Source organism: Arctopsyche grandis, chromosome 9 (assembly GCF_051622035.1).
Source record: "Arctopsyche grandis isolate Sample6627 chromosome 9, ASM5162203v2, whole genome shotgun sequence".
Lineage (NCBI taxonomy): Eukaryota > Metazoa > Arthropoda > Insecta > Trichoptera > Hydropsychidae > Arctopsyche > Arctopsyche grandis.
Genome location: NC_135363.1, coordinates 6,092,105 through 6,112,074, shown reverse-complemented (window position 1 = coordinate 6,112,074; position 19,970 = coordinate 6,092,105). Strand labels below are relative to the sequence as shown.

Genomic DNA, 19,970 nt, shown 5'->3' with positions numbered 1-19,970 from the left:
GCTCGCCATAATATGACAGTCGATTGGACATATGTACATATGTACGTTACAGCTAAAACACTGCCAAAAAAAAAATACGAATATAATTTGAATATAATAACAGATCAAAAAAAAACTTCTATATATATATACTGTTTGTTACCAATGTTTCCTCTAGGACAATAGTCTCAGAGCATTTATCGCCATGTATTGAAAATTTATTTAACTCAATAATTAATTCATCAATTTTTCTATTGGTTTTTTATATTGTTTATATGTAGGTAAGTAGGTAGGTAGCTTTTACCATTTTTTTCATTTTTAACCATTGAATACAAATATTAAATTAAATATATTTAAAAGGTATTTGAAGAAAATACGACCGCGTACGGATCGAACATAAGACCGACACATTTCTTTTAATTTTTTTTATTTAATAACTTAATATGACCCATGCGATGATATTTCATCGGGCACAACACTAGTTTGAATATATGTAATTGGCAGTCAGCAGATATACTCAAAGTCCTTCAAATCAAAATCAGTTAATAATGTCTTGATTCAATAAACATTATTAGAAAATCAAACAAATAATAATTGATTAACATACTACTTTAAACTGGGAAATTGTTAGCAATTAACAGTGGGTTTTTACTAAAAATCTTTAGAAATGAAATTAAAAAAGGGGATACCTATAAGGGGAGGTACCATTTCCGGTCAACTTAAAAATTTGAAAAAAAATTATGTCATGTCGATAAGAATTTTAGTAACCGATGCTAAGTTTCAGTTCGATAGGACTAATGTTGTTCAAAAAATCCTCAATTCACACATTTTTTCTAGCTCATGAAAACGTGATAAGTGATCGAAAATCTCGAGTTCGAATTTTTGCATGATCACAAAACTTCATATATTGTTACTACGTACATAGATAAAGTAAAAACCACAAGACTTTATACTGAGCGTCTCAAATTGTTCTAAATGATATGAGCTATCAACCCTTTAAGACTTTGCACTTATGTACATAGCTTCATAACACCTTGTACATATGTATATTATAGTTTGGGATTGAATAATAAAATCATAATAACAATTCATATGAAAATATTCCATCAAATATATTTAACAAACTTTCAAAATAACAACCCATCAATTGATATATCTACATATACATAATATGCTGGCCCAAAACAAACAAAGCCCCAAACGAATACACAAACACACTTTCAATTTCATACACGCATTCGTACACTGACATCCTTTTGAATTTAAATGAACCGAGATCGTGTCCATCCATCATCTATCACCGATTGCAAAGAAACCTTCGTACACAGCGAATATGTAACGTTGTTTTAATCTCCGATTTGCGATCCTCGGCACACACGTGTCTGTTTGCCAGTGGCCAGTAATGGCTCTCTCTCTTTCTCTCTCTCAAGGCATACGTATATTATATGAAGTATGGGACATGTTCATATCCGTCGATCATATTTGCGCAGGCTGTGTTTCAAGCGCACTATCTACGAACCGCAACCGCACTTTCGAGGGATTATCCTGCTCGGAGTCCTAAATTTAACATGGATTATCGCAACCTTTGTTTCTGGACCGCACTTTATTTAAACTTACAAGTCTGTGATTGGACACGTCACAGACTTGAAAAATGTGTGTGTGGATTTACATATTTATATGTACTTCAAAGCTAGATCTAGATTTATATTAGTTGACGAGCTTCGTGATGAACCTTTAGCATTGCGAGTTCAAAATGTGCGGAGCATCTTAGCAAGGGATAGCAATTATCCGTCAAATTTCATTAATCGGTAAGTGGTAAATGATTTTTCCTATTATCGATATACCAGTATTTACCGGTAAATAAATAAACGTTTTTTTCGTGGATTAGATAACTGTATGTAGTTACTTTTCCTAAAAACGTTAACCTAGATGCATCATAAATCTCAGGTGAATAATATAAATGTATTAAAGTAAATTCGTAAATAAATTTTATTTTCTATTTTTAACAAATCATATCTATTAATTTAAAGTTTTGCCCATTTGATAGTTTCTTTCATAATTGAAAAAGTCGTCTGATCACATTTCTTACGATTTGGTTAATCTGTGTTGTCAGTGAATTTACCAATTTGAAATAGCCAAATTTAATATTGAAAATAAACAAATTCTAGCTAACCGAATCTACAATTCGCCAATTGCATCGATTTTTAATGTAATAATATATGTATGTACTTGTATAGGTATGTAAAATAAGTTGTCGGTAAATTTTTAAATTTACCGGTATTTACCGATTGCGAAATTTTGACGATTTGCCAGTAAATTGGTATACAGATATTTTATTTTATTTTAATTTCATTTTAAAAGGAAAACCAACTATCTTAAATCAAACAGAACAAATAATAAAATACATTACACAAGACCAATTATAGGTTTCCGCTGGTAGTATTAAACTAAAGGGTAAACATACACGTAGTCATACATAAAATTTGGAAATGAACATAAGAAAAAACAGAGAAATTAAATAATTAAATGTGAGTATTAAATTTCACAGTTAGTAAGATTATTCAAAAAATTGCTTGCTCATGCATATTATCAAAAATATCGAGGTTATGGTCTCTCGGTATATACCGGTATTGCAATCCCTAATCTTATCTGATCAATAGGAATAGTGTATTTTTCTTCTTACTGCCAAATATAATGCCGCAGTACCATGATAGGTCACCTTAAATCGAAACTATTACAAATTTTGTATAATAATCAGCAGCATAGCTCAGTGGTTGAGAGGTCAGAGGTTCATTCCCTGGCCCAGTGCTGCTGACCATATCTTGGATATGTGACTCCAGGTCGATGTTTTCATATAATTTCCAATTTAATTGAAAATGTTCCAATAAATTGCTCTATTTTTCGCAAAATTACATAAGTAACTTACATATGTACTCGTAATATAAAACATTTTTCCGATTTCTATCTATGAACTCCCTACCGGTATGGAATTGCAAAGGTTAACCAGTGACCTACGCGACAAATCTACAGTTTTCAAATTACGATTATTGAATTAAGGCCTTTGACGGCTTGAAGCCCAGGATTGAAGGGCTACCATAAAAAATGTTAGGCAAGTATGTTTGCCCGTTATAATATGTATTAGTAGTTACAGAATCGATTCTCGTGCTATTTTGGAAACTATCAAAGGCTTTTGAAAGGTTCTCAAACAAAATTGTCCGGGCGATGCCAAGCAAGTTGAAGGTTGAAGAATTTTATCATATAGAGATCGTAGCAATGGTTTAGGTATACCCAAATAAATCTGATTAGAATATTTAAACTCTGACGCAATGAAAATAACAGATAAACAATATCAGATAAAGCAAGTCGACGGATAATATCTATGCATAGCCTTCATCATTCAATTTTTCAAACTTCGTCAGAACAAAAAGTACTCAAACGAATTTGGCAACTTGGATGCGCAAAGAAGTTCAGCTGCATCTTCAACTCGAGTCCTCCACCCACTTGCTTCGCCACTTGGGTTATTTTTATTCATTTCAATCTCAAATTTAACATATACTAACAACAAGATATTGCATATGAAAAGGAAGCCTAAAAGACAAGGGAGATGAGCCAGATTGGAATGGAAGGGGGGGGGGGGGGGGTGGCTTAATACCCACCGCACATTCAATTTGGGAACGAGGTGCTATAGAAAAGCAAACAGGATCCCCAATCGGTAGAGGACCCGCGGATTTGAGCAACTCATTAGTATGCTAGAACTGAGCCGCGGCTCAGTGTTCCCCACCAAAGTCCCTCGGGAACAATTTCTGGAACACACGCGCTCTCATCGAATTACATTTGCGTCGCGTTGGTGACGTAAACCACATTTTTCCCCTCGGAACAGTACTCCGTCGTTTAATGCGGCTCGTTTTATTTACAAAAATTGCTGAAATATCCCCCCCCTCTCGTTTTTCTTTTCATGCCTCCTCTTGGGAATGATTTTGGGATGCCCTGGAGGGGGTTGAACGAGATGAAAAGCTTCAACGTTATTGAATTACGTTTACTCGCGACGTTTTTTATTTATGCATTATTATTATTATAGTATGTTCGGTTTTTTCGCTTTTGATCTCGTCACGTACTTACCGGTGATGAGAATGTACTGGTGTATGAGAAAACGCTCAAGCTTCAGTCGATTTAATAAGACTCGAGCCTATTTCTTAAGATTTATGCGCAACACGAAACTGCTTCGAGCCTGTAAGAGGAGTTAATTTAATTTAATTTCTCAAAATTTAATTACAACTGTAAGTTTGCCTAGTCCTTCAGCAGTGAAAGTTTTGGCTTTGACGAGAGCTTCTATTTTTCCCTACTCTTATCTAACTGTGTATATATGTATGCATGTACATACATACATACATATATACATATTATTACTAAATTATGTTCACAATACATCTAATATATATTTTAATAGTTACTGATCTACTGATCATTTAGTATTTTATACAATTTTAATTTAATTTTGTTAGTAATCATATTATTATATTATTCTAATGTTAATGTACAGCATAATAGGAAAAATAGCTCAAAAACCTATTTAAAATTCCTATAAATGCTCATAATACATCTAATACAAAATATTAATTAAAGATACTCTAAAGTAGACGATCTAAAGCAGATTGTGTTTAGGTAATCTGTATTTATACCTAAAGGTATATGTACACGTTTTGTTGTAATCACAGAGACTCTTCAAAAGTGTATTAATATGGTTATTAGTGATTCTCACATAGAATATATTAGTTAGTTTGTTAGTCTGTAACTAACGGAATATTATTTATGGCATGCAGTTTTTTCAAATTAGTATATATGGGTGTGTTATAAATTATTTTTAGGGATTTATTTTGTATTATTTGGAGCGTGGAAAGGTTAATATCCGAGGCGTTATTCCATACAGGTGAAGCATAGATTAATAATGGTAATATGAGCGTGCGATATAATTTTATTTTATTTTGAGTTGATAGAGAACTATGGCGATTAAATATTAGGTACATTGAGGATATACCACGCATCGCCTTGCATTTCGCTGCCTCAATATGAGATGCCCATCTCATTCTTTTATCGAACGTTACTCCTAAATATTTTATTACTTATTGCCATTTCAGACTTTCTCCAGAGGAGATTTTCAGATCTGAACTTATCTGAGGCTTATGCTTTCAAACACTAAAGAATATCGCGTCTGTTTTGGTTTGATTAATTTGAATTTTCCACTTAGTGACGTGTTCCGTCATTGTTTTAATTGCAAATTCAAGATTTTTACGAATAGATACATCCATTTGAGGCCCAATATACGTATGGCCTACCTTATTTATTTCTATATTAATAAGAACATTCGTTTGGGTACATTCCTTGAATAATTCTACATATAATATATCAGGCAGTGGGGAATGAATAGGAGTAATATTTATATTTCCTCATATAAAGGCATCTAAGAAACGTTTGACTCTTTCTATCAAGAGGGGGAATTTAATTTCAGTTTATTGTTTTATTCATTTCTTAACCCGGTTACTCACTTGCGAGCAGTAGCTGTAACAGTAGCTGCTACCGACTGGATACAGTAACACCCGGAAGATGAGTATGTGACGTCTTCATCAATGCAAGCTGATGGTGTGAGCTCTCCTTTTCACATAGCTCGTTCCAAGCTCGAGCTGACGAGATATCCAATCCATCATTGTGCAAATAAACCGGTTTGACATCCGTTGGAGGCTTGCCGCGGGCTCGCTGCCCTAAACAGTCCCACGATCCCACTGCGAGCCTACTTTGATTCATTCGCAAAATTTGACTGATTCATTGACACACCGAAAGATTGCTGCGAGCCCACTTTGGCAGCTCACGGTGCGCTCGCGAGCCAATAAATGGGGCGTCCACACTGGCTACTGTATCAACTCCATTTACTGTATCAACTTTTAAAAATCCTATTTTTTAATAATCTTTCTGTCAGGCGATGACTTACTGATGCTACATTCTTCTTTAAGCTCATAAATGGTTTCCTTGATTGTTCTGATTTACTGATAAAGGTTGATTTCAGGATCCCAGTTAGGTATTCTAGACACGTTGCACTCTTTTCACTTAATCCCAAAAATATTCTTATCTGCAGTGTGTTTATCGTATGTTTAACGGGGAGCTGAATGAGGTTGATCTGTTCGGTATTTCCATACATAAATTCAGGACTAACATCAAGAGAATCTTGACCGATTGATCCATTTCTTCTTCTATTCTATTTTATAACCTTTTTTCCAATATTTTAACACTTTTATGCAATGTGCTATTTAGTCATGTTATGGCTTTTATTCTTTTCTTTTTATTTTTTTATCTTGTATTTATCTTTATCTATTGTTTATCTTTGTAAAAATCTGTAATTGGACTTATGCATGTCTACATCTTGTTATCTGTTGATTTTTCAATAAATAAAATAAAATAGAAATAAAAAATAAACTCGGCTACAGTTACAGCTTGCAAGCGAGTATCCGGCTTTTCATGTTTCAGAAAATTTTAATAATTTACACAATGTATGGACGTATGTAGGTATACAAAGCTAGCATTAAAATAATCGCACAGTTAAACATCACATAAATGAGCTTAATCCGAAATTAATATTCAATGAACGTCGTGAAAACGCTTGCACGAATAGAAATAAATTGTTAAACCGATTACGTGCAATTTCATAAAACTTTTCTCCGGCGGTATCTAGTAGTAAACATTTTAAAACTTCCTTTGGCCGGAAAACTATAAATATTTTTACCAAGCACGCGATCCTATAACGACAACAACTACTATATTTATTCAAGAACAACATTATGCCGTGTTTACACCGAGAGTTCCGGGTCGGTAATAGCCTCGCAGGACACACACTCGCATTATTAAGCTCACGTAATGTCGTACTTAGCGATCCACCCATATAAGGGTAGAAATGCTAAGAGGTTGCCCTCTTTAATATTTCACTGCCTTCTCTCCCCTCTGGTGGGTGGGGTGCGTGTATAGCTTTCTCGGTCTCGAGATTAGCAGGTTCGTTTCGAACGTTCGTTGAGTTTCAAAGATTTATGTGTGGAAGCGCGGCCATTATGTATTCACCTCGTTATTCGTCTTTAATGCTCTTCCGTTCTATTTACACAACTTTAGTTTCAGGCGTTAGTATAATGGAGACATTTTGAGCTAACTTTGGGTGCGGTGGTGGAGCTAACCCACGAGCGAGAGGTACACATGTATGTATGTTTATTCATCAATTCATTTCTAATTACACACGCAAGTTAATAAGTTCTAGATTTTTTTTAGCTTAATACTAAAAATACTTTAATACGAAAACTAATTTCTGGGGTAAAAAAGCAGCATTTAAATATAGGTAATAAAGCAGCATTTAAATATGCCGGAGAAAGTTGGAACTGATCAAAGTAATCAGAAACCATAGAAATAGATTTGAGGTTGTCTGTATTCACCGATGACTGTCAAATGAAATCGATGACACATTACTAATACTAATATCTGGACTTGGCTTGGATACCATTTTTTTGTACATATCTCGCAAGTTTTATTACAAAATGTGTGAATGCACTTTTTATTTTCTATTTCACTATTTCAACAACGAAGTTTTGACAGCTGAAACCTTCAACTGTGGGATGAAAATGGCTTATAAAATCCAGTATGATAAAAGGTTCGTAAAATATCGCAGTTCTTGATCGTATACAAGCAAATTAGATTATGTCAAGCCACACTTACGTTCATACAAAAGGCCATGGTTTAAAGGACACGAAATTAAGTTAGTATATATGTTGCACATGACCATCACCTCTTGATCCATTACCCAATTATGAAATATAATATTTTTCTGGGATATAATCATTTTGAGTTGTTACAAAGAAACTGACTAGTGCGTTAAATATAATTATTAGAGAAGCGAGACTCATTAAGGATAAGTTGATATTTAAGAGGTGTTATAAAATAGAATAAATTTTAATCTATTGTACCTATGTATATATGAATATCAATATTGTAATATTCATTTTTAAATTCAATCAAACCACGACGTTTATCATATATAGTTAAAATCCATTAATGAACTATGAATATTATTAATTTGAAGGTTTTCATGTATATTTTCATCAATTAAAATTTAATGAAAAGCTTTGTTGAAAAATATACATTACTGATGGATTTTCATTGTGTGCTGACGATACGCTAAATTTGAGTGTATAAAAACATCTGCTTGTTACCTTAGTCAATTTTCATATATAGCATAAGTAATAATATTAGATTATAATCAATACAAACTTAGCCAGCAGCAGCATAGCTCGGTCGTTAAGCTTCTGCCTAACACCGAGAGGCTCCGGGTTCGATCCCATGAGCTGACCTCTATTGAAAATAATTTTTCTGAGTATATTTGTGGTGCTGTTGGTCAGACCTGGATATTTGTGACTCCAGGTTGATTGTTTCCTATCAGAGTTTGCCAATTTTCTCTGATTTTATTGTTGAAACGGTTCCCGATTAAAAATTGGCTAAAAACCTTCCTACCTACTATATCACCACTATTTGAGTATGATTAATGTACAATAAAATTTATGTACAATTCATAGATGTCTCGTTAATTTGCCAGTTTTCAGTGTCACGTAATTCAACGAATTTTATAATAAAAATGCTGTATTGTTTGTAATTGGCCAGAAAGGCGCATTGGGGTTTACCTGTAAGACCTTCCTGGTATAAAATGTAATAAAATAAAATAAAATTAAACCCACCTCGTTCCCACGTGATCGTCTCAATGGGATATCCAGCAGCCGGACACTTGATGACGAGATCAGATCCAGCCACAGCAGTCACTTTAGGCATTTCTCTGATATAAGGAAGACCATAAACGTTCACTCTAGCACTATGAGCCACCCTGGCAACACTGTTATGAGCCGTACACGTGTACTCGCCACCATCTTCTTCGGTGACTCTAGATATGTTCACGTGGCTGACTACGTCATCGTGCACTGTCACGTATTGCCCGACCAAAAATCTGAAAAAAAACAAGCATCGTAAGAACAAGACGGTGGTTTTGAATGGGGGGTGTAATAATTTGGGAAAAGGCTAACCTGGTATTTTCCGGGATGGGAAAACCGTCGAGGGTCCACGTGAAGTGCGGCGGTGGACTACCGACTGCCACACACTTGAGGGAAACCGTTGGTCCTGGTTGGAGTGTCTGTTCAGAGAACCAGTACACCAGTTCTGGACTTGAGTCTGCAAATATACAAAAAAAAATTCTTCTTAGATAGTTACGTTCAAGATGTGGGGAAACGCTTGAAAATTTTCAGGCAACGAGCACTCGTCGTAAGGGCTGCATGATATAAATCATACTAATGGTCATGTGTACATCGACTGATTTTTTTGTATTACTTTATATGTATTTGCCTATATATGAGTTAGAGATTTTCAAGAAAAGTGTTTATCCATTTAAATAATAATGTACATACATATGTAAATTCTGTGGAAGAAAAGATCGTTTTTAAAATAGCAATTGTAATGAATCAGAATATGGGTATGAAATGAAATACTTCAAACTATGATGTATTTCATTTTTATCTCTTTTTTCTTTTATAATACATTCCCTTCTTGGTTGTTTTTTTATAATTTGTAATTATTATTATTATTATCCGCTATTATATAGCTTTTTATTTTATGAGTGTTGTTTGCGTATACATATACATATACATATGTACCTATGTTTGTTTTTTCATGTCTAATTTCTTTAGTTAATATTTTGTTTCTGTTGTATTTTTACCCATTGTGGAGCAATCCAAAATTTAAATATTATAAATAAATAAATAATGATGTATCGAAGTGGTTAGGTTAGGTTAGATAATGTTTTATTTACCGGAGCGGAGACTAATCAATATTTATTGAATTTGATCTACTCGAATATGACACAATGGTGTTTTGGTTTTCTTCCGTTTACGGGATATTAAAAAAACTAGTATTGTATTGAAATCAATGGTCAGATTTTATTCCCTTTGATTTTGATTTTATATTGCTTTAAAATACGTATAATTTAAATATATAATTATTTTTTACTCATTTTTTCCGTAATATAAGCTAACATTTTTGTAAGAGTTCGTGTTCAATTAAAATATTTTTATTTTACTATATATGAACGTGCTAATTCAAGCGATAAATGATTTTAAATTGTAATGTTAAATATTCTAGGTGGGGGCTCATCGCTCGTAAGCGAACGTGAGCGAGTGAAATGGAGTGATGCGCTCTCTATTTTTGATTTTTGATTTTCCTTTTGCAAAATCCATGCGGTCGTAAACAGCAGTATTTTTAAAAACGCTCGAAATAGTGAGTTTTGATAAAACAATAAATATTGACAAAAAAGAATCATTCCTTATAATTCGTGCTAGAATAAAATATTAAAGAAATTAGCTCATCATATTACCGGAAAAAAAAATCATATTTTTGACTTTAAAAATTCGCTAGATAATTAAATATAAGTAATAAAAAATTACAATCAATAGAAAAAACATCTGAATCTGAATATTGATTCCAATACTCACTTTTGGCACAACATACCTAGATTTTGAATTAAAGACGGCGAAAGCCAAAAATCTATAAAAATTGCAACTTTCATTCATATCTCTTAAACGAGAGCAAGCAAACAAAAATTATTGTCATATTCGATTTCAATGGTTCAAATTTATTATTTATTAGTGTTACTTTTTGGAGGTATTATTTATATAAGTTTTCATATTACATATGTTTGAGAAACGTATTGAAAAAATAGATTGCAAAAATAATTCTCTAAAGGTATGTATTTATTTTAATTCATATATCACATTTTGGTTATGTAAATTAAATAGAGTATTGACGAAATAAATTGCTCTATGTATTTATGGCCCATCTTGTGCTCCCATACGAGTTAACAATACATCGAAAATTTACAATACACCATCGTTATAAAATATAAAAGTATTGATCGCCTTTTTATGGCAAATATCTTCAGGCGTGTTGAAAAATTTATTCCTATAAATATAGATCGTATCGCAAACGAACAAGCGTGTTCATGAAAAAAAACCGTACTTTAGAATTTTTTCAGACGAAACGACGCTAATAAAGTCTTCAGTACGTTGCGGAGACTTCGAAAAGTTTCCTTTACGAGAAAATCATTGAAAAACTTTGAAACGAGTGTCAAAGAAACAAGACTGCTGAAAAAACAAGCTAAACATTTTTTTACAACCATTTTTTACACGACTGCATACACACCGACAAATCGGCCCAAACAACAGTGAACCAACACTTGGATCACCACACGTCCTATTTTCCCCTGACATGTCTTCTTTTCGAGGCCTCAAATTTCCGACCGGGCTTTTGAAATATGGAAAAAAGTCCGAGTTTTTACTTAACGTGCTTATTTATTCCAATTTTGCTCCCTAACATCTTATGTACATACATATATATGAGACATCGCAGCATAAAATCACGGTTTCGCGCCAAAAAATATATAATATATAAAAATACGAAACTTTTGTTATAAATTTGTGACTAACCAGTTTTGATTATTTGTATAAACATCTCGCAAAATTTTTATGGTATTCGGATTTGGAACCCCTAACAAGAACTAACCACAAACACGAAAAATCCCCGTGAGAGCCGAACGAAAGAGAGAAGATTAAATTTCACTCATACATCACATAACCAACAGCATAGATTAGTGGTTAGTATGAAACGCTTTCAAACTGAGAGGACGAGAGGGTTCAATTTCTGCCCGGTGCTGCAGGCCAGACCTTGGATATGTGACTTCAGGTCGATCGCTTCCTATCAGAGTATGCCAATTTATTTGATTTTAATTTGAAACGATTTCAAAGAATCCGCGACCTTGTCTTATTTCTTGCAAATTTCGAATTTTGAATGTTGAATACGCTGATTTATAAAATGCAAATTTATCCATAGATATATGGATGATGCTATGTAAAACTACTCTATAAATTGGTTATCGATGTTTATATTTGGCCAAGAAAGCACATTGGAGTCTAGTTGATAGGCGTTTCTGGTATATACGTATGTATGTATATGTATTTGTTACAATAAAAGCGTCAAGTCTCGGAGTTGTATACATTGTATAGAAAGTGCATACACCAGCTTTAATTTACAACGCTAGATGTCACAGACACTCTTACTAGACAAGGTATACACTGGCTAACAAATTCATGCATTTGCCGCTGTGCACCAGTATATTTTCTGTTTTGTTTTGTTTTGCTGTCCATAACATGACGTGGACCATTATTTTATCGTCTAAAAATATATAAATTTCTATTAATATGAAATATATACGTATTCCCTAAATAATATCAACATCTTACTTTTTTATATTCAAATTTTATTAATGTAAATATTTCAAAATACGACACACGAACTCAAAACTAACAAAAAATAAAAGTCAAACTCTACCGACCGCTATACGCACGAACAATGTTGTTTTTCTTGACCAAAATGCAATGCGAAACTGAAACGAAATGTAATTGGCCATCGCGGGTCGAGTAGGGGATGAATGCGATAGCATGTACATTTTACATAAGTCTCATGTTAGATCGGTTCGACTATATACATACTATAGAATTATAGGGCCTCTTAGGGCGTTAAATAAAAAAAATACAACTATCAAAATAATGATGAGCGCAGGCTACCAGACAGATAAGTAAGCTCTGATAACCTAAGCTCACTGATTTAGAGAATATCAACGGTTACATTAAGAAGTCGGATAGCTCTTAGAATATGAGTTATCCGTTAACCAGCGTTTCGTGCTTGATGTCACGGGTTCGATTCCCACTAAGAGTCTCATTGGCCAGACCTTGGTTTGTCGAAGTCGATCGTTTCTTATCAGAATTTGCCAATTTTTATGATCTTCATTGAAACGGTTCCTGTAAAATTGGCTTTTCCTTCCCAATTTTCTGTTGCAAACCTTGAGTTACTGTTATATCTCAGGTTTCGCCAGATTTGTCACCATAGATGTCTTTGTGGTTGTTTATCAAATTTAAAAATTCGTATTGTTACATGAAAAATGTTATTAATCGCATTTATACGATGTTTGTAATATCTGACCATAATATATGTCAGGTATTGTTTCGATTTACATGTGTATGTATGTGATAATTATGTATTTAGATGTCTCGTTAATTATGAGTTTACAATGTCTTGTAATAAATTAGCTATAGTGACGACCTGGAGCTAATCTGTAATGTCACTATGGCGAAATTGTAAAAAATAAATAAATAAATAAATTAGTAGGATTTTTAAAGTAGCTCACGAGCATTTTCTTATATGTAATGTTTTTGTGTATTTGTTCGCGAGCGTATAACAAGTGTACCGCTGCCTTAAGCAACACCGGTTCGAACGAACATCAAAGACGATTTGTTTATCGCATTACCTTAATTCGATCCTAGCGTAATGTATTCAGAGATCCGCCATATGCCAAGATGGCGGCTGCCGTTTACGCGCGAATTATTCCCGCGAATAATTTACGGCGACAGTGACAACCAACATTTTCGCGTGTCGGTCGGCTATTATTATACGACGCGCCTGGCAACTTTTAATTGAAAACGGATTAAGAAATGAACTCGCCGAATTTTGCGTAAGAACTTTTGCATTTTAAAAGCATCCCTCTCCCTTTCTCCACCCTCCACACCCCACTCATCATCCATCCATCCGTCCTTCCGTCCAGCTTCAGAGTCTCTTTTCGGGTTTTTGAACCGACGGAATTACATTATGGGACTCACTCTCAGAGTCGGCTTGAAATAATTATCAAAAGGCGAAAGTATATTTGCAAAATTATAATATTCATATTTATGAAGCTCTTCGTGTATGTATATATATATATATATATATATATATATATATATATATATATATATATATATATATATATATATATATATATATATATATATATATATATATATATATATATATATGTACGTACATATGTATACTTATAGATGGCGGAGGGACGGCTTAAAAGTCTATTGAAAATGTATTCGTGGAGATTTTCGCGTGGAAATTGTATCAGGTGAGCGAAAATGTCTACCTGCGAACGAAGGTAGGTTAGTTTGGCTTTTCCAAACATGTCACAAAGTATTTACGTGACGTAGGTCTTCGGAACGTGGTTTTGAATTCTAATTTGGTGTTTGGGAGATTAAATCACCCATTACAGTTCAGTTGATTCTGAGGGGATTTTAACAAATTCGATAATGAATTTTCTTTCTCGTACATGTTCATATGCATAACATATGTACGAATAATGGACACACCAAAATAATGTTATTATAATAAAATTGGACATACATATATATGTTACACCGAATCCACGAAATTGTCTATTGCAATTCTCTTGCCGAATGCATGAAAAATGCAAGCACGTTGCCCAGTTCACGGATTCCGTAAATTCTTTGCCGAATGCGTGAACTGGACAGCGTGTTATAATATAACCAAGTGTCAAGGTGACAGCTGAATAAGGATGTTTAATTTAGTTTAATTTACATATTATTATGTATAATATGACTACATACATATGTTTCACTGTTAAAATATTGATCAAAATGTATAAAAATGACATTAATTTATGTATAAGTCATATGAGATGATCGAAACATATGTATGTAGTCATATTATACATAATAATATGTAAATTAAACATCCTCATTCAGCTGTCACTTTGACACTTGTCCACGCTGTCCAGTTCTAAAAAACAACACCGGAGAGCTGCTGTCTATTTGCCGACTCCATGCTTTGAGCAGACAAATTCTTGGCGAATACACGCATTCGCCAAAGAATTTACAGAATCCGTGAACTGGGCAACATGTTTGCATTTTTCACGCATTCGGCAAGAGAATTGCAAGAGAATTTTACGGATTCGGTGTAACATATACATATATATACACATTTACATGTGTATGTAATTGGCCAGGAAGTCGCATTGGGGTTTACCTGTCAGGCCTTCCTGGTATAATATAAATAAAAATAAAAATAAAATAAATAAATCTTAAAGGAATACTGTAGATTTAAAAAAAATCATAGTCTAATCAAAAAAATTATTAAAAAATGATTTCAATCAAATTTTATTACATAATATATGTTTCTGCTCAATAAAGTATATATTTAGAGGATTCATTCACAAATTTAATTGATTATCAAAATATATGTACGAATTTCGCCTAACTAAAATAAAGGTCAAAGCAAATTCGAAGAAGTGCAAGACGTGCTAACGACCATCCCATTCAACCGATGAACCGTTTACAATTACGTGTACCAAATGGGCAAAGTTTGAGAGCCACTGGTGTGCTTAAGCTTAATGAGAAAATCAAATTGAACACTTTAATTTGTTGTCCGTGACAGTGGAACAGACTGGCTATATACATATGTAAGTAAATATAGTTCTACCGCATCTGAACCGGAAACTGCAGTTCTCGCGAACGACGCAGAGCAACAATAAACAAATTGCACCGGCTGTAAATGCACTTTTCGTCGTCTCTCGCTCTTCGTTTAACTGAATTTTCCCGATGGCACGAGTAGACCGCGGAAAATGTAATAAATTACTGGCACCGCAAATTCCATACACTGTTACATTCTACTTTGTGTAACTTTCATTAGGTATCTTATACCCGGAATTTGCTAAGCGAAAACGAAAAGTTTAAAGGAAACAAAGTATAATAGGATAGAATTTCTTAATTGATGTTTAATGGAAGTTTTTGTTCTTTCAATTATAAATTGTTTCGGAGAAAAATTTCTAAAAATTAAAATTTAAAAATTATCAAATGTACGTCATCAAGACTTACAAGCACAGATAAAACAATATCTAAAATAAATAAATTCAAATTAATAATATGATTTATTTTGGGAAATTTTACAGTATATTATTCACCTGTATTTGTGAACTCTTTATATGTACATACAATGTATGTACATATATTATATCATCAAATGTAATTATTTATTGCTTATACGATTATATTATTAAAATGGCCCTTATTACATACCTCCTTTACGTTTCACTTACGATTACAATTCAGGAAAAAGGTTGCCTCTTATCCGATCGTTTTCATACTTTGCCATATTGCTCATTTTAGTCATCAATATAAGTAAATGGAGCCTCCGCCATTACGATAGAGATAAAATATCGTATAAGAAGCATTTCAGGTCCGAAGATTTTTAATCTCGGTGACAGTTGGTAGTCATTAATTTCATACATAGATGGCGGTAGTAAAAAAAAAATTGGTGTTTTTATTCAAAATAATAATTTTATATACAAATTATACAAGAGGTATGTTTTTAAAAAACTTTTTTTTTTAGTTTTTTGATAAACATTCATCTCATAAAAATGTATTTGTTTCCTTTTTTGAGCATATAAAAAGCATTAAGAAGTCGACTTTGAATAAGAATGATTATTGTTTTACTAACCACCTTTACGTTTCATTCTTCCATAAAGATATTTGACAAAAGATAAGAAATTTCAGGGCTGGAAAATCATTATAAAATTTTCTAGTTATTATATTATATTCTTAAAATAAAAATACTATGAAAAAGTATTGTACAGAAAAATAATTAATGTGAAAAATAAAGACCACTCTAATCAAGATATTATATGATAAGAATAAGATATTATATATGAACAATAATAATAAGAAGATGCTATATAATAAGTCCAAGCCTATGCACTACTTGAACACACACATATATACAGCCCTCAGTATAGCTCGATGGTTGCGTAAATGCTAACCACCGAGAGGTTGCTGGGCTCGAGCCCTGAGTTGACTCCGATTGAAAATAATTTATTTCCGAGTATTTCTGCAAGTTAATCGTTTCCTATCATTGTCAATTGCCAATTCATCTGATTTCATTGTTGAAACGATTCCTCTTAAAATTGGCAAAAACATCCTACCTACTATTTGAAAATGATTTCAAATTAATAATATATACATTTATATGTACAAGTTTAATACCATAGGTATATGTCACTCGGGGGCAACCCGTAATAGCATCATGGGAAAATATAAATTTATTTACAAATAAAAATTATTTCTATATTCAATACGACATTTATATTAATTATATAATAATCCCTAAAAATAATTTATAATACACCCATATATGTATAATAACTTGAAAAAACTGCATGCCATAAATAATATTCCGTTTGTTACAGACATTACTAACAAACTAACCAGTAGATTCTACGACAGAATCACTAATAACCATACTAACACACCTGTAAAGATTCGGTGATTACAACAAAATGTCTATACCCTTCAGGTATTAACACAGATTATCTAAACACAATCTGCTTTAGGTCATCGACTTTAGATAGTCTTTAATTAATATTATGTATTAGATGTATTATGAGCATTTATAAGAATTGTAAATAGGTATTTGAGCTCTTTTACCTATTATGCTGTACATTAACATTAGAATAATATAATACTACGATTACTAACAAAATTAAATTTAAATTGTAAAATATAAAATGATCAGTAGATCAGTAGCTATTAAAATAGATATAAGATGTATTGTGAATATAATTTAGTAATAATAAAAAGCATTTAAAAATCAAAATCAAAATAAAATATTAATATAAAAATACCAAACAATTAGAACGTGGAAATCCAATTTAAAAACAAATTTAATATTTGCTACGTCGTTATATTGATTGATTTCTGTGGAAATTATACAACCGGAAGTGACTGTTTGCCCAATTTCGATTCCAATTTTAATCAAATATTTCGAAAGCGAACGATTTAAACGAATATTTTGCGGTCGTGAAAGTGAGTAAGTTTGCAATTTGAAATAAAAATATATTTAAAAAAAAATTGCACTTGATATTGTATGCCAGATGAATGTACTATATAAGATACGAGCTATTTCAAAGATATGATAATAATAAACAAAAGCAACTGATGCGCGTAGCTTGTATTCACTTTTTGCGTAATGGAGTATGCATTAAATTCCTTTTATATGCTAAGTGAAGTTTCCGCTAGTATTGCAGGGGAGGCTGGGATTTTTCATTTCACCGTCTCATTTTCATTTCTCATCTTCCATATCCCCTCTGCGTGGCACCCGTGGAACCAGCTTGACGTCGCAAAGCTATTTTACCGGAAGGACGACGAAAAATAAAAACGAAAAACAAAAAAAAAAAAACTAAATCAAGAAGTTTTTCTCACAAAGTGCACGAAAACTCGTCGACATACGCGAAAACTTCCAGAAAAACGACACAGATATTGTGAAGTCGCGAACTCAACTTTCGTCAGACCGTATAACCTCAGTCTCAGACTTTTTCATTCCATTATCTCACATTCATTTATAAAATAATATATAATATAATAAAAAAAAGAAGAATGTTTCCAAATACTAAAATGCGAACACACCATAAAAGGAAAACTACTATATGTATATATATGTAATATATGTACATACACTTTATATTTTCGAAATAAAATGCTTCATATTTCAGCACAAAGCGTCTGTCATATATCACGAGAGAATCATAAATTTTGAATAAATTTATTATCTAGCAGTACTTTTCCCGTTGATACTTCAACGGGTGGTTTTTAAAAGAAATTTTAATATTCATGCATACATGTATAATACATACATACAAAATATCTAAATTTGATAGCATTAAAATTTAAATTGATATACATATTCGTAAATTAAATACAAATTAATGCTTGTAAAAACCAGTGATTCGTGAATATTTTTAAATATAATATTGAAACTAGTCTGAATACCGGGATTACGGTGTTAGCAAAATTTCTTTAAAAATATTATTTTTACAAAAATAATAAAGAAAAAAACATAAAACAACATTATATAATGAACGATGGTGGGATGAGCAATGACAGTCATAGTTCATTTGTTTTCTCTGACCCGTTTTGATGCCGGCTTGACGTCTCTACGAAATGGTATCAACGGCTTGTATTGTGTCGCAGATTTCGTGCTCAACTACAATGATATTTGTAGCATATTTTGACTGATTCGAACACAGAATCGATCACTGATCACGTTTTCACGTGTGTCTGTACGTCAGTGTATTTTGGGGATTTTTTTTGAACACAGTTCGTCCTATCGAACTGTCACTTAGTATCGGCTACTGAAATTATTATCGATACGACGTAATTTTTTTTAGAATTTTCAAGTTAACCGGAAATGGTACCTCCTATTATAGGTGTTCTCTTTTTTACTAGCCTCTTTTCAGCTTGCTTTTGATTTTTTCGTCTGACAATATTTGGGTTCTTATCCACACTCTTTGGTTTAGATGAATAATTACTAGACGGTACAAACTATTTGTAAAAAACGAATCAAAATGATGTTTTCTACTTTATTTGATTACATTAAATTACTTTTATTAAATCTTAGAAATGTATGTATGCGAACCGAAAATTTATAGAATGTAGCCAAACTCTCAAAACAGGTACGCCAATATGAGGAGTATTTTTTTGCGTGAAACATCGGTAGAGTTTGCAAAATGCAATTGAATGGTTTTGAAATATAAAAATATGCAATTGAACATTTTTTTCCCTTTTTTTTTGTTATTCATTTGATTTCCCGGTGCTAGCACCGGGATCCCGGAAATGGAAATTCCTAGTACCGCAATCCCGGTGCTGAAGTAATCTTCCGGGATTGGAAGCACTAGTTTCAACAATGAAATCAGATAAATTGGCAAACTTTGATAGTAAACAATCGACTTAAAGTCGCATACATATATTCAAGATCTGGCTAGCAACACTGGGCCGGGGATAGTACCCATGACCACGCAGTTGATAGAATTGATGCCGGTTAGGTTAGATTATATTATATATTCATACATACATAAATGTTTAGAATAAAAAATCAAATTACGTTCTGAAGTCTTTCCCATTTGACTTTTAAACTTTTCTTTTTGTTATTCTGTTGATAATATGCAAAACTTTAAATGCTTCTGACTGAAAAAAATAATAAAATTTAATAAA

The 19,970-nt window shown here is 32.6% G+C and overlaps 1 protein-coding gene across 1 annotated transcript in view; it reads right to left on the bottom strand.

Annotated features, from left to right (window-relative positions):
• Dscam4 (Down syndrome cell adhesion molecule 4) overlaps nucleotides 1–19,970 on the bottom strand; it is a 202,950-nt gene that overhangs the window by 44,909 nt on the left and 138,071 nt on the right. The window contains exons 9-10 of the mRNA XM_077438728.1: nucleotides 9,075–9,219; nucleotides 8,736–8,998 (exon numbers count right to left, since the gene is read on the bottom strand). Coding sequence (XP_077294854.1) covers nucleotides 8,736–8,998; nucleotides 9,075–9,219 — 408 coding nt within the window. The remainder of the gene's footprint in view (nucleotides 1–8,735; nucleotides 8,999–9,074; nucleotides 9,220–19,970) is intronic.